Here is an 11,937-nt window from a genome sequence, read left to right as displayed (position 1 = left end):
GGCCCTGAGCAAGACTGATGTGGCGTTGAGAGCTAGCTTGGCATTTCTAGTTTGGAAACAATTTAGAATGTTTTCCGTTGAACGGCCATTTTTGCAATTGATTTGATGTTGAGCTGGTACAAGGCACCGTTGAGCACCACTTTCCACTACAGGTTTGGAACCATTTTAGGTCCAACTCGTTAAGTGACAAAATTGCCCCATGGAACATGCCATTTTACAAGAAGAATGACATTAAGTGTCATTCTTGTCGTTGAGCGTCGGTTCATATTACATGCTTTTGGTTGTTTGAAATTGATCTTTATCAATTTTGATGTTGCTAGTGAGTATAATATAATATAATATATATATATATATATATATATATATATATATATATATATATATATATATATATAAAGACAATTTTTGATATATAAGGCAACTGTGTGAATGTTTTCACTATAATAATATGTTATACATATTGAATTAATATATGTTTACATTGTTTTGTGAAGTTTCTTTTGAAAACTAGCTTACCATGTCTTATGTCTTTCTTTTCTTTTCTATTGTTTTTTATAATGATCATCTCGTGACGTAAGATGAAATAGATGCTAACATGACTTTAATAGAATGTGAAAATTCCAAAACATTGATTGAATAACTATTAGTTTTCAATTGTTTTGTACATATTCTATACTAGTATAATTATTATATTGAATAACTTTATTAATGTTTTGAATATTTTTTATCTGTCGGTTATGCATTATCAAAATTTATAATATTTTTATTTAGTAATCTTACTATTAAACGAGATGTTACAATAATAATTAATAGAAGAATAGATCATTTGCATAACTATTTTTTAACATATTTTATTATAATTCTACTCTTCATACTTTCGTTTCGATATTTGTTATGGTGTTATATTAAAACTTTAAATTGTATTTATTATAAAAAAAAAATAAGAAACACAATTATCAGACCTGAATTCCAACCAATGGCTATAAGATGAATTCCTATTAGATGTCTATGCAAAAAAAAATTACCCTCAGTGTATATAATTTAAACTATATAAAAGAAACACTGAAATTATAAAAAATTATTACTGGGAAAATATAATTGGGTTTACTAATATATTTGTTAATGATATTGGTATAATATCCCAAAGGAAAGGAAAGAGGTTGAATGTAGTGTGTTCAGTGGCAACCAGAAGAAGGTTGACATTATTACAATGCTTTATATTTGCAAATTAAACACTAAACTGCAAGAGAATTCGACAGAAAGTCAGCTCACAAAGAGAGGTTCAGGCTCCACTTTTCGTCTCATCCTGAAACAAAATTTGACAGAAAAACTTGTGTTTAGCAAAATCCACTTGGAAAAATGCAAAGTCCAAATTTATATGTACAGTAGCAAGTGTACATAGTAAGTCCACTTTATCATAAAATCAACATTTCTTTTGCACTTCCAAGTGTCAATTATTGGACTCAAGGAAGAGTTAGCACTAATGGTACAAGAAAAAATTCCAAAGACTCGTCAAAATCCATCAGAAGTAAAAGAAAAAAAACTTGAAAATCAAAAACTCAAGAAAATTGAACAAGTAAAATTTGTTAATAAACTTTGAAGTATTGAATTGGTAATATGATCAAATAAACAAGAGAATATTTAAGAACGCTGATAAACAAATTCTACCCATGATTTAAACTCACCAATTTTCTGGTGCCCATGTGCAGCCCACGGTGTCCACCACATGCAAGCTGTAGGCATGTCTTGATTTTGGAGACTGGTTTTCAAAGCTGTTATTCATATAGAAAAGCATAGAAGGATAAATTATATGAAAACACTTCAAAGGCACATTTCTTTCTAAACTTCATGATATACACATCTTCTGGAGAGATTAGTTTTAACAAACCTTTGGTGGATAAGATCACCATGGATGACAACCATAGAACCAGCTTTTACTTCAATAGGAACAAAATCTTTTTTATCATAAGATGGTGATGGTCGATCGAATTTGACACCATCTTCATCTCTCAAGAACCTTCTAACAAGCCCGTCTATAGCAAACATAAAGGAAAAAATGTTAGAGCATATGAACCAAGCAAAGGATAATGATCCAAGTAAGAAATAAACCAAAAGGTAAGAAAAAGTTACTTTTGTGAGATCCAGGAATCGCCCAAAGGCAACCATTTAATGTATTTGCATCTTCTAGGGCCAACCACAACCCTGTGCACGTTTGTGGTTCAGTATAAAGAAACGAGTTATCCTGGTGTGGCACTACTTCACCCCCAATGCCTGGTTGCTGATGATAAATATTTCATTTTCAGTTAGTGACCAGGAATCAAATACTTCTATACATAGCATGAATTTGAAACACCAGTAAATATGTTAACTACGTGTAAGAAAAATGCCTGGGTCTTCAGGTTCAAACCACAGCAGTATTGAAATAATCATCCTAAAATATATCCATAATGTATACAAAAGACCATAAAACAATATCAAATTCAGAAGTATGGAATAAAAAACAAACTAAAACGGTAAATCAAAAAGTATATTTTAGTGATTTTGAAAATTACCAATACATACATTCAATATTCATTAAAAACTAAACAAGATATATGTCATTTTGGAAGAGATATGTAAGTTATATTCTCAGGTGAATAACTCTACCAGAATTTTCTATGCAATAAACCACTACAACACAACATTTTTTGAGCATCACTCAAGCATTTGTCAGTTTGATTGCAAATCAAAGAAGCAAGTGACGCAGGTAACAATATTAAAGTGGAGAACGTTCATTTTCCAAATTGGAGAACAAATATGAAAACCAAATCACACAACTCCCTTACCCCCAGTCTCTCTTACCCCTCAAACCAGGAAATTAGATGAACATACATACACAAACTTCAACCAATTCACATATCTACTGCTCATACATAATGCCACAAAATACAGCATTGAACTTGAGTTATTTCAACTACATTATCAGCAACTAGATGTCCCAGAAAAGCAAAACTGTACCTTAAATATATACATAGACTGCATGACTACAGGCCTCTTGTAACCTAAGGAGTACATCAAACTTGAAATTTTCTCAGAAGAAGAAAACTTCTTGAATGCCGGTTCAATCTCGTGAAGAGCTGCACAAATCAACAGCATACCCAATTCATAGGAAATTGAATCAATTTAAAAGGAATAATGCTAGTTTCGCAGTTCACGCTTTCATTCACCAATCAGCACAACAGCACAAAAGCAGGGCCCCACTGTCATAAACTAACTAACTAAATTACATATTATGTGAACAGAGAGAACCCGATTTCTACTTACAAACATTATATGCAGTTTCTTAGATGTTCTTAGTGTTGTTTCCAATCAGAATTAGAGTTTCACCTCAGTGATCAGTGTTGAACTTCAATACAACCCTTTATTTTGTGGATTATTAAAGTAAAACTCTAATTAAGATTGATGTACGACATCAAAGGCATAAAAGAATTAAATTGCATCTAAGGTTTATTTCTACTAAAAAGTGAGATAAAATATCAAAGTATAAAAGGCTCACCGTGGCCAACTTTATTAATAGAGAGTTGCTTCGGCTGCTTTAGATTGCCATCATCACCAAATGCTTTTTCTACCAAAAGTGAAACAGAAAAAGATCAAACTAAAAGAAACCCAGTTACTCAAAAACAGAAAAGATCAATTTATGTTCATACCCTCAAAGAAAAAAGAAACCCTTTCCACGCTATCGAAAAAGTAATCATCAGTCAACTGTTGCTGAAGGAAACAAAGAGCACGAATAAGAGGAAAGAAAAGATAAATAAAAAGTCCAATTTTAAAATGAAAACACAAAATGTTGAAGGTAACCTGGTTCTTGGTGGAGAAAATAGAAGCGGTGGAAGAATAATCAAACTTATCCACCAACTGCTCCATCGTCTTCATCATGGACTCGATCTCATCGCCACTTGCAAACGATTCAATCACAAGATAACCTGAAAAATTGAGATTTTGTTGGTTGAGGTTAGGAATTATGCTAAAGACCAAAAAAGGGTACCTTGAGAGTTGAAGAATTGAAGCTGCTCGGAACTAAGCTTGGTCATCTTGTGTAGTGATTTTGCTTAGAAACCGAATTTTTAAGATTCAATGTTTAGTGTTGTCGTAATGTACTTGCTCAGGTACCCATGGGCATAGGATTGCACTCCCTTCTTAAAAGAGTCAAATTTGTATCATTTTATCTTATCAACTCCTTTTAAATTTAATTTAATATCATATATTGTATAATATTAAAAAAAAAATTATTTTTTACACATTTTGAATACATGTAACGTGTTTTTTACATTAAAAATTATTAAACTATATATTTTAATTAACCTTTTTTTAGTCTATATGAATAAAAAAAGAAAAAATTTCTTTTACATAAGATTAAGATAGTTAAGACTTTTGAACTCCGACCTCTTTGACTTCAAGTATTATATTATGCTCCAATTTTTGCAACTATGGTGCTATTGTCTTGTCTTATTTGCTAGTAGAGAACCAAGGTTAGGGTAGGGGTGATTATAAGTTCAAGTTAGTTTAGATATAAACTTTGATGATAAATCTATAATTAGTGAACCATGCATAACTTGGGATTACCATTCATTTATACTCTTCTAATCATGTTCTTACAAGTGTGGGACTTTGAGGTGATTTTGTTTGTATTTTTGTTTCATTAGCTTAAGGATAAGATAATCTCTCTTTTTTCGTCTATTATATCTGTCAATGGTATTATTCATATAAAGAATTTTTGTTTCATATAGAAGTTTGTGACTAGTTGAATTTTTCTTTTATAGTTTTTGTAAGGAGAATATATATAAGTGTATTATTAATATCGCCCTTGATAGTTATTTCTTCAATAAATGGAGCGTACAGACTCAGATTGTTAGTCTGGTTTTAGGGAGTTTACTTCCAAGAGTAGAGTTTATGCACTAAAAAATATAAAGCCTTGAGAAAAACTCTATAAACCCCTTAAAACTTTGCATCCAATGAGATTCCATTTGTTGTGAACGAAGATGAGAGGAAATATTTTTATGAAATGTTATGTGAATATTAAATGGAGGTATTTTTAGTGCAGCAGTTGTGTGATCTGGCATGAAGTATGAATAGTGAACTAATTACATTCACTGGTATCATCACTAAAACAATGGGTGCACCAATGAAAAAGAATAACAAATGCGTACAACCAGCCATACACCTACTAGCTAACAATGGGAACCTCAATATGAGGGTAAAGAAAATACAAAATTGAAAACAGGAACAAAGTGAGAAAGTGGGAAAAAAAAATCTAAAACGGGAGAATAATATAGTATGGCGGTACACCCTGAAGTTTTAGTTAAATGTACAGAGAGCATGCTACAGCCTTGACAAATGAATATCGTACTCCAGGTAATGTACAGGCAGGGTGTGAAGGAACACGAGTTTGTCCTCTGGCTCTTTAAAAAACTTGTTCGATACAGCAGCAGGTGCTCATTCATATACGAAACAGCTCTGTCAGTGTTCTGGGTGAGATTCCTTCAAAGGAAAGGTTGCCATTCTCTCTTCTCAATTGGCATCATGTACAAAAAAGATGCCACTCCCTTGAAATTCAATCCAAGTTCAACAAAATCCTTTGACCCACCAAAATGGAGTCTGCCCTCCCACCAGTTGGCAAGGGGGAAAAAATGAAACAATCACAATATCAGAAATACAGTCAGCAGCAAGGCATGCTCACAAAATTGTAGGTTGCGGAAACACCCATCGAATTCTGAGTATATCAAGTTGCCGATGAAGATCTTGAATCATCAGTTTTATTGGCACGGCACATACAATCTGGGCACGGAAAGCTGTATATAGAATCATTTGGTCTTTTGAGTTCAACCCCCTTCGAATCACTATGTGACCTCATGCTCAGCAGTTGTCGCTTAAGACTTTTCCATCTGGAAAGTAAGGAAAGTAGATGAGGGGTATTTAGATACTTTCTATTAAGCAAAAAATCTTCAACGTTTTTACTGAGCTACAAACCTCATTGAACACAATCAAAATTCTTTAGTGTCCTAACTCCTAAAAAATTAATAGCAGAATAACCAAGCGATATGGTTCTTCCAGTAATTTACCAAATAGTTTCCAAGTAAATTTTCTCCAATTCAATATAATAAAAGGACATTTTCTTCAACATAATCTTGTCTTGATGTCACTTATCCCATTGTAACTATAATTACTTTCAATATCAACAAAACAAAGGGGAAGGGGAATTTTTGTGTGGGAAGCTCATCTAATTTATTGTATCCTAAAAAATTTGAACAGAATAACATATGCCAACAAAACATACCCTATATTGGGATTATCAAACAGTAATGCCAACTTCCGCTTATCAGGTTTAATGGTCTTAGCATGTCCACCATACAAGTATCTCCTGTGACCCAGCAGAAAATGAGGGAAGTTGCCCCCCTGAGTTGTGACAAACACCTCACTGTGAAGACAAACAGTGTAATCTATAGCAGCCATCCTGGAAGAATAACTCTAGAAGAAGTAACTAGAGTTAAAATCATAGCACTAAACCAATGAAATGGTCAAATAACATAAGAGTACAAATGTAAACCTTAAAGGGAGCAAGCTCCTCTTCAGAAGCCAGGGTCTCCTTAGAATGTAAATTAGGAAACATTTCGCGCAGCGGGGCCATAGTTTTCTCCGAATTATATATTTTCCCAGATGCTAAAAAGATAGAAGTGTTCTTCGTGAAACCCATTCCCCTCAGCATAAGGCCAACCTGAAGAAATGGATGAAGGCATTGATTTTGAATAAAACAAACAAATTCGAAAAAGACAAACAAATTTGCTGCAAAAGGAGCACTTCAAGAATTAGGAAATTTCTAGCTAGCAAACAACTTCCCATGCGAAAGAAGTACTCCCTGAATATTTACTCCTCTTCGCACTGGCTCAAATCATTAGAGCTTTAAGCAGACTATTACCTCTAAGGGGGTAAGGGGACACTTCCCATTGATCCTGATTGCTCCTGGACGTATAACTCGTCCAGGTTTTGTAAATTTCCCTTTCCAACCTCTCTCTCTAGCTGCAATCATGTCTTCTCTCTCCTGTTTTCCACCATCGAAAACACAACAAGAGAAAGCAACCATATCCTGCCCATGGGAAAGCATGCCCATCAGTTGCAACAAAGGTTAAGATTTTAACCTTCACAATTAATAACATTCATATCTGATCAAAACAAACCTCTTCAAAACGAAGATGTACGGATACATATTTACCACCATTAATGGCACTGTGTTTTCTCATTCTTTCAACCAAAGCTTCACCTATGGACAATATAGTACTTGAAAACCGTAAAGCCTCATAATTTGCTAAGCATCTAAGCCGCTGGACAACTGGAGGAGCATCAAATGACAATCTATTTGCAAATGGTGAAATCCTTATAACCCTGCATGAACAAAATTCAATTCAATATCCAAGATCCCTTATATCATCAAGACAATAAACATATTTGAAGTAACAATTTTACAGTAAAAGATATCTATGGTTTGATATGTCCCAACCAAATCAAGTAAAGATGGAACCTCATTGTGGTAAAGTCATATAATATGAGACTCTTCGCATAACACTAATTCGAAAAGATAACTGGCGAGAAGGAAAATATATACTAATATAAATTTTGGGTAGAGATACCCAAACATATGGGTGCATTACCTTCCTTTCCATGATAGAAAACAATGAAAGAACATCAGCTCAAAACATAGCCATAATTCCTAGCTGTGAATGAATCCAAATATATCATACAACAGAAAAGAGGCAACATATAAGAACTACTTTCTACACTGGTATACCTTGGACAACTAACAACTACTCCAAACTGTTTAATGCTAACCATTCATATCAATGAGAATAAGGAAATAATCTATACAACGAGCACCATATACTCACTTCTCTTCAAGTAACTTAGGGAGTACCACATCTCTGTAATACTGAATAGATGACCAGGCCTTGATCCTGAAATTGTGAACGTTTGTCATGTTGCTGCCAAATCTTTCCATTAGGTATTCAGGAATCTTGTCAACCACCCGCACATCATTTTTCAAGATATTCACAAAAAATTCTTCATCATAAATGTCCCTGAATTTGCTGGACACATGAAGAATTACATATATATAAGTTTAGACTGTTTCAAAATGAATACATTGATCAAAATCATAAAAGCATCAAAAAACTCACACTAACCAAGTTTATATAAAGTACTACTATAAATGCATAATTTGACAAAACAGACTAACATCCATTATTAAAAGAACCATTAGCAATGATATTAAGATTTCACTATTTAAATGTTTCTACAACTTAATTGACATCAAAGAAAATCTAAGCTCGCCGTTTAAAATGACTATATTAAAAATTTATAAATTATAATATATATCTTGTTGGATATAGGTTTTCCAATTTTCCTGTTTTGGAGGATGTGTTATCCTCTTGTAGTTGTGGTTTCTCCATATCTCTCTAAATAATTTTTTTAATTAATTTTTTAACAATAGCATGAGAAAAACACATAACATAATTGGATTAAAAGTATAAGAGGTATTAATCTTATGCCATCATAAAACACTAGATTTTCCTAGTTCAGAAAAACTTAATTGATAGCATAACTAACCTAGGGTCTTTCCATATGCTATGATAATGAAAGTTGGGGATTACAAGCGTAGCATTGAGATAGCCAGCCACTGCAACAGCATTGCATACCTGAAAAAATTGATATCATTCAAAAAATGAGTTGAGTAAAAGCACATTAAGTACAATTTGAATATAAGGAAAAACAGAGTGAACAGAAAACACTTACGGATGTCCTCTGCTGATTTAAGCCACCATTAGCCTCCACGTATATGTATCCATTTGATTCAGGTAGGACTATCAACAACAAAAGACATGTAAGTTCATAGTTAACCCAACACAGTAAACTGCAGAAGTTACAGACATGATTCCGCACACACACAGCAATGAACAACATCAACAGAGGAATTCTGATGAGAATGGTCCACTTTATAAATTAAAGGCAACTCAGTGCTTCAACAAAAGATTTTATTTCCCAATATTTTGTTCTATAGATAGAAAAAGGGAAATTATTAGAGATAAGAAAAAACATACAAGGGTAAGAAAAAGATGCCCTTCAAAAGAGAAAAGGCTATACATGACAAAAAAGCTTTTAAAGACTCAAGAATGTAGCATGGCTTCCAATCTCCAAATAACAGGACGAACAAGACCCTGACAGTTGAAACAACCGGAGCAGAACACCCAAGAGATGACAGAAACAATTTTTTGAGGTAAAATGATATAATGAACCACACAGAAGCTTTAAGCTTGTGAAGACACGCCAATGTTTTACATTATACCTCAAAGATGCCCCTCATACAAGAGAGAGCCAATAGGCTTAAAGCGGGGATAACTACATGATCACCTACCTCACTTAAATTCAATTTTAATGAGAACGATAGGAGCAGCAGGGATAAAACTCTAGAAAATCTGGTAGTAGAGGACAAATACCATATTAGAAATAAATTGGACCTAACTCAACTCCCAAAGCTATCTCAAGAAGAAGGATTGCCCAAACCTTGAAAGGAGTACTTTGGCCATTTTCTGAGTTAAATGTAAGGGAACATAACACAAACCCTCACACATAGGACTGGGGCATCTGATGCATGAAGTTTGCAAGTCTAGACATCTATAGGTGGCCCTCAATATCAAGACTAGATAGACACATGCCATGTCATGGATGGCTTCATGTCATATCTCTAACAAAATATATCCTAAAAATTGCAAAAATTAAGCTGCAACAAAAGGAACTAAATGGGTAACAATGAATAGAAAAATCAACGGTACCAAAAGCACTAACAAAGTATACACCAGAACGAAAAACTAAGATAGAAATGAAAATGTCATCATTTACAGTCCGTCAGTAGAGCTCATCTTATACCTTCACAAGATCGGTCCACACATGGTTTCCACTCACCACCTTTGTAGGGAGTCTTCCATATTGTTGATATCTGAAAGGAAATTTATGAGCTTGTCACTGAATGTGTCCATCTAGAACCAAAAAACAAATTAAACCAGCAAAGTATAAAGATTCGTAAAGTACTGTGGAAGAAATTAACAAAAGAAACCAAATTTTGCAAGTATAATAATTAGAAAAGAAAGATGAACGGTCAGAATCAATTATCCTCCCATAGCTAGAGAATGGTCATTATAAAAGACAATAAAGAAACTATCTTCACAAGAACTAAAAGATATTCATAAAACAAATAATTTAAGCCCCCGGTAGTCAAGAAAGAACTAAAATTGTTAGAAGAAAAATTTCCGACCAATATTACAAACAATAGTTAAATTCAAATAAAACATGGGTTAACAATATTAAGCTCTGTCCTCTCCTAGCTTATTGGTCAGTTGATATCTTCTCAAACCCAGGAAGCATGACCCTGAACATTGCAGACTCTGCCTTTCGCAAAATATTTCCACAAAAAGTGAAATTCTGTCTAAATGAAAGCATGAATTCAAGCATGTCAACAAAGAAATCCCTTTTGTTTATTTCGGAAATGATTATTATCATCCAAAAGGAATCCCTTGGAAGTAGGGTGTCAAGACTAGTTTGCTTTTAAAAGGAATATGCTAGGTCAAATTGAAATATATGCAGCAAAACTAATACAAACTCAGTGAACAAAACTCCTAAAACGATATAACCACCAACATTCTCACAGGTAACTCAACAAGCACCTTTGACAATTAGAACAAATTTCTTATATTCAAAATCCGCAATAAAGCATTTGAGCAATCGATTACTCAGATTACCCTAGCCTCTGGAATCAGACCTGACAAACAATCTGACCATTAAACGCATCACAGAGCACAAAAGCTCTTCCACAAGCAATTTAATCACATTCGAATGCAAGATGCAAAACCAAGCAACAAATCCAGACACAAAACGAGAAGGCTAAACCTACATTGAAAAAGACAACGAGTCGAAACTCGATTCCCATCAAAGAAATAAAATAAACTAAAATGAACTCAGTCAGAATAACCTGACAAATCACAAATCACCAAAATCCGGCGAAAAATAAAATCCAGAGAGATTTGAAAATGAATCGAACCGCATCGACGGAGGAATTGTCAGAATCCATTTCGAGGTGAAGCTTGGCGTACAACTGAGGGCTACGGTAAACAGAGCCGGGCGCGGGACGGTGCTTTATGACCGGAACGACGTCGAAGGAAGCGGTTCCCATGTAAAGCAGCATGCCAGAGATGTATATGAGAGGAGCGAAGAGGAAAACGCCTTGTCGTCGGAGCAGGACGGATAGAAACATCCAGCTGAGCCGCTGCGCGGCAGTCCGACCGCCCCCCCGGTTTGGAGAGAACCGCCCGGTCTTGGACCGCCCGTGGCGGAGCCTCGGCGACCGGAGCGGCGACGGCGGCGGCGACGGCGTCGAGTGCCCGCTGCTCGGTAGCCGATTGTACGGGTGCATTTGGGATCAACGTTTCCACATCACAACCCTCTCTCTCTCTTTCTCTCCTACCACCGCAGCCGCACGCAGCGCGATGTAACGTTCCGAGAAAACGACACCGTTTCTGGCTTGATTTCCTAATAGAATCAAGAAAGAAAGAGAGAGAGCACGTGGGTTGGGTTGCCTTGGCTATTGCCTAGCCTACCAGGTAAAACGCTTTGCAGTCTTTTCCTTTTTGTTTTATGGAGAGCCAAACCACGCCATGCACCTATTTCGGCTTTCTATTTTTTTTTATTTTCTTTTTCTTTTTCTCCCTTTATTTTTTTATTTTTTTATTTTTTTATTATTTCTTTTTTTGTGACTCATCGCAGGTGCGCGAAGAAAGGTATCACGCATATCAGAGTGAACCCCTTCCAACGAATTCTTTCTGTTTATGTCTCTTCTTTTCTCCTAATCCTAATAAACAA

The 11,937-nt window shown here is 34.7% G+C and overlaps 2 protein-coding genes across 2 annotated transcripts; both read right to left on the bottom strand.

Moving 5' to 3' along the window:
• Positions 1-1,068: 1,068 nt before the first annotated feature.
• Positions 1,069-4,188, bottom strand: LOC108342114 (phytanoyl-CoA dioxygenase). Its single transcript, XM_017579819.2, has 9 exons — positions 4,025-4,188; positions 3,838-3,962; positions 3,687-3,747; positions 3,536-3,604; positions 2,998-3,116; positions 2,131-2,278; positions 1,889-2,033; positions 1,686-1,772; positions 1,069-1,306 (listed from the first exon to the last, which is right to left on the bottom strand). Exons 1-9 carry the CDS (start codon positions 4,068-4,070, stop codon positions 1,264-1,266), a joined length of 843 nt encoding a protein of 280 aa, XP_017435308.1. The 5' UTR covers positions 4,071-4,188; the 3' UTR covers positions 1,069-1,263.
• A 910-nt stretch (positions 4,189-5,098) lies between these two features.
• On the bottom strand, positions 5,099-11,717 carry LOC108343224 (protein ESMERALDA 1). The gene is made up of 10 exons (XM_017581356.2): positions 11,120-11,717; positions 9,952-10,021; positions 8,821-8,888; positions 8,635-8,723; positions 7,917-8,114; positions 7,212-7,416; positions 6,953-7,120; positions 6,584-6,751; positions 6,314-6,504; positions 5,099-5,921 (listed from the first exon to the last, which is right to left on the bottom strand). The coding sequence occupies exons 1-10, from the start codon at positions 11,489-11,491 to the stop codon at positions 5,759-5,761; spliced, it is 1,692 nt and encodes a 563-aa protein (XP_017436845.1). The 5' UTR covers positions 11,492-11,717; the 3' UTR covers positions 5,099-5,758.
• Between the last annotated feature and the right edge of the window lie 220 nt (positions 11,718-11,937).

This window comes from Vigna angularis, chromosome 1 (assembly GCF_016808095.1).
Source record: "Vigna angularis cultivar LongXiaoDou No.4 chromosome 1, ASM1680809v1, whole genome shotgun sequence".
Classification (NCBI taxonomy): domain Eukaryota; kingdom Viridiplantae; phylum Streptophyta; class Magnoliopsida; order Fabales; family Fabaceae; genus Vigna; species Vigna angularis.
Note: the sequence above shows the minus strand (reverse complement) of the source record. Positions and strands in the feature narration are given on the sequence as shown.

What these genes read in the sequence shown, in the direction of transcription:
- LOC108342114 (XM_017579819.2), bottom strand. Translation starts at nt 4,070, where the DNA reads ATGACCAAGCTTAGTTCCGAGCAGCTTCAATTCTTCAACTCTCAAG. An exon ending in TTTTCTCCACCAAGAACCAG is followed by an intron (nt 3,748 to 3,837) that starts GTTACCTTCAAC and finishes TGTTTCCTTCAG; the next exon opens with CAACAGTTGACTGATGATTA. An exon ending in GGTGATCTTATCCACCAAAG is followed by an intron (nt 1,773 to 1,888) that starts GTTTGTTAAAAC and finishes TATGAATAACAG; the next exon opens with CTTTGAAAACCAGTCTCCAA.
- LOC108343224 (XM_017581356.2), bottom strand. Translation starts at nt 11,491, where the DNA reads ATGCACCCGTACAATCGGCTACCGAGCAGCGGGCACTCGACGCCGTCG. An exon ending in TGTGGACCGATCTTGTGAAG is followed by an intron (nt 8,889 to 9,951) that starts GTATAAGATGAG and finishes TGTTGTTGATAG; the next exon opens with TCCTACCTGAATCAAATGGA. An exon ending in TAAATCAGCAGAGGACATCC is followed by an intron (nt 8,724 to 8,820) that starts GTAAGTGTTTTC and finishes CAATTTTTTCAG; the next exon opens with GTATGCAATGCTGTTGCAGT.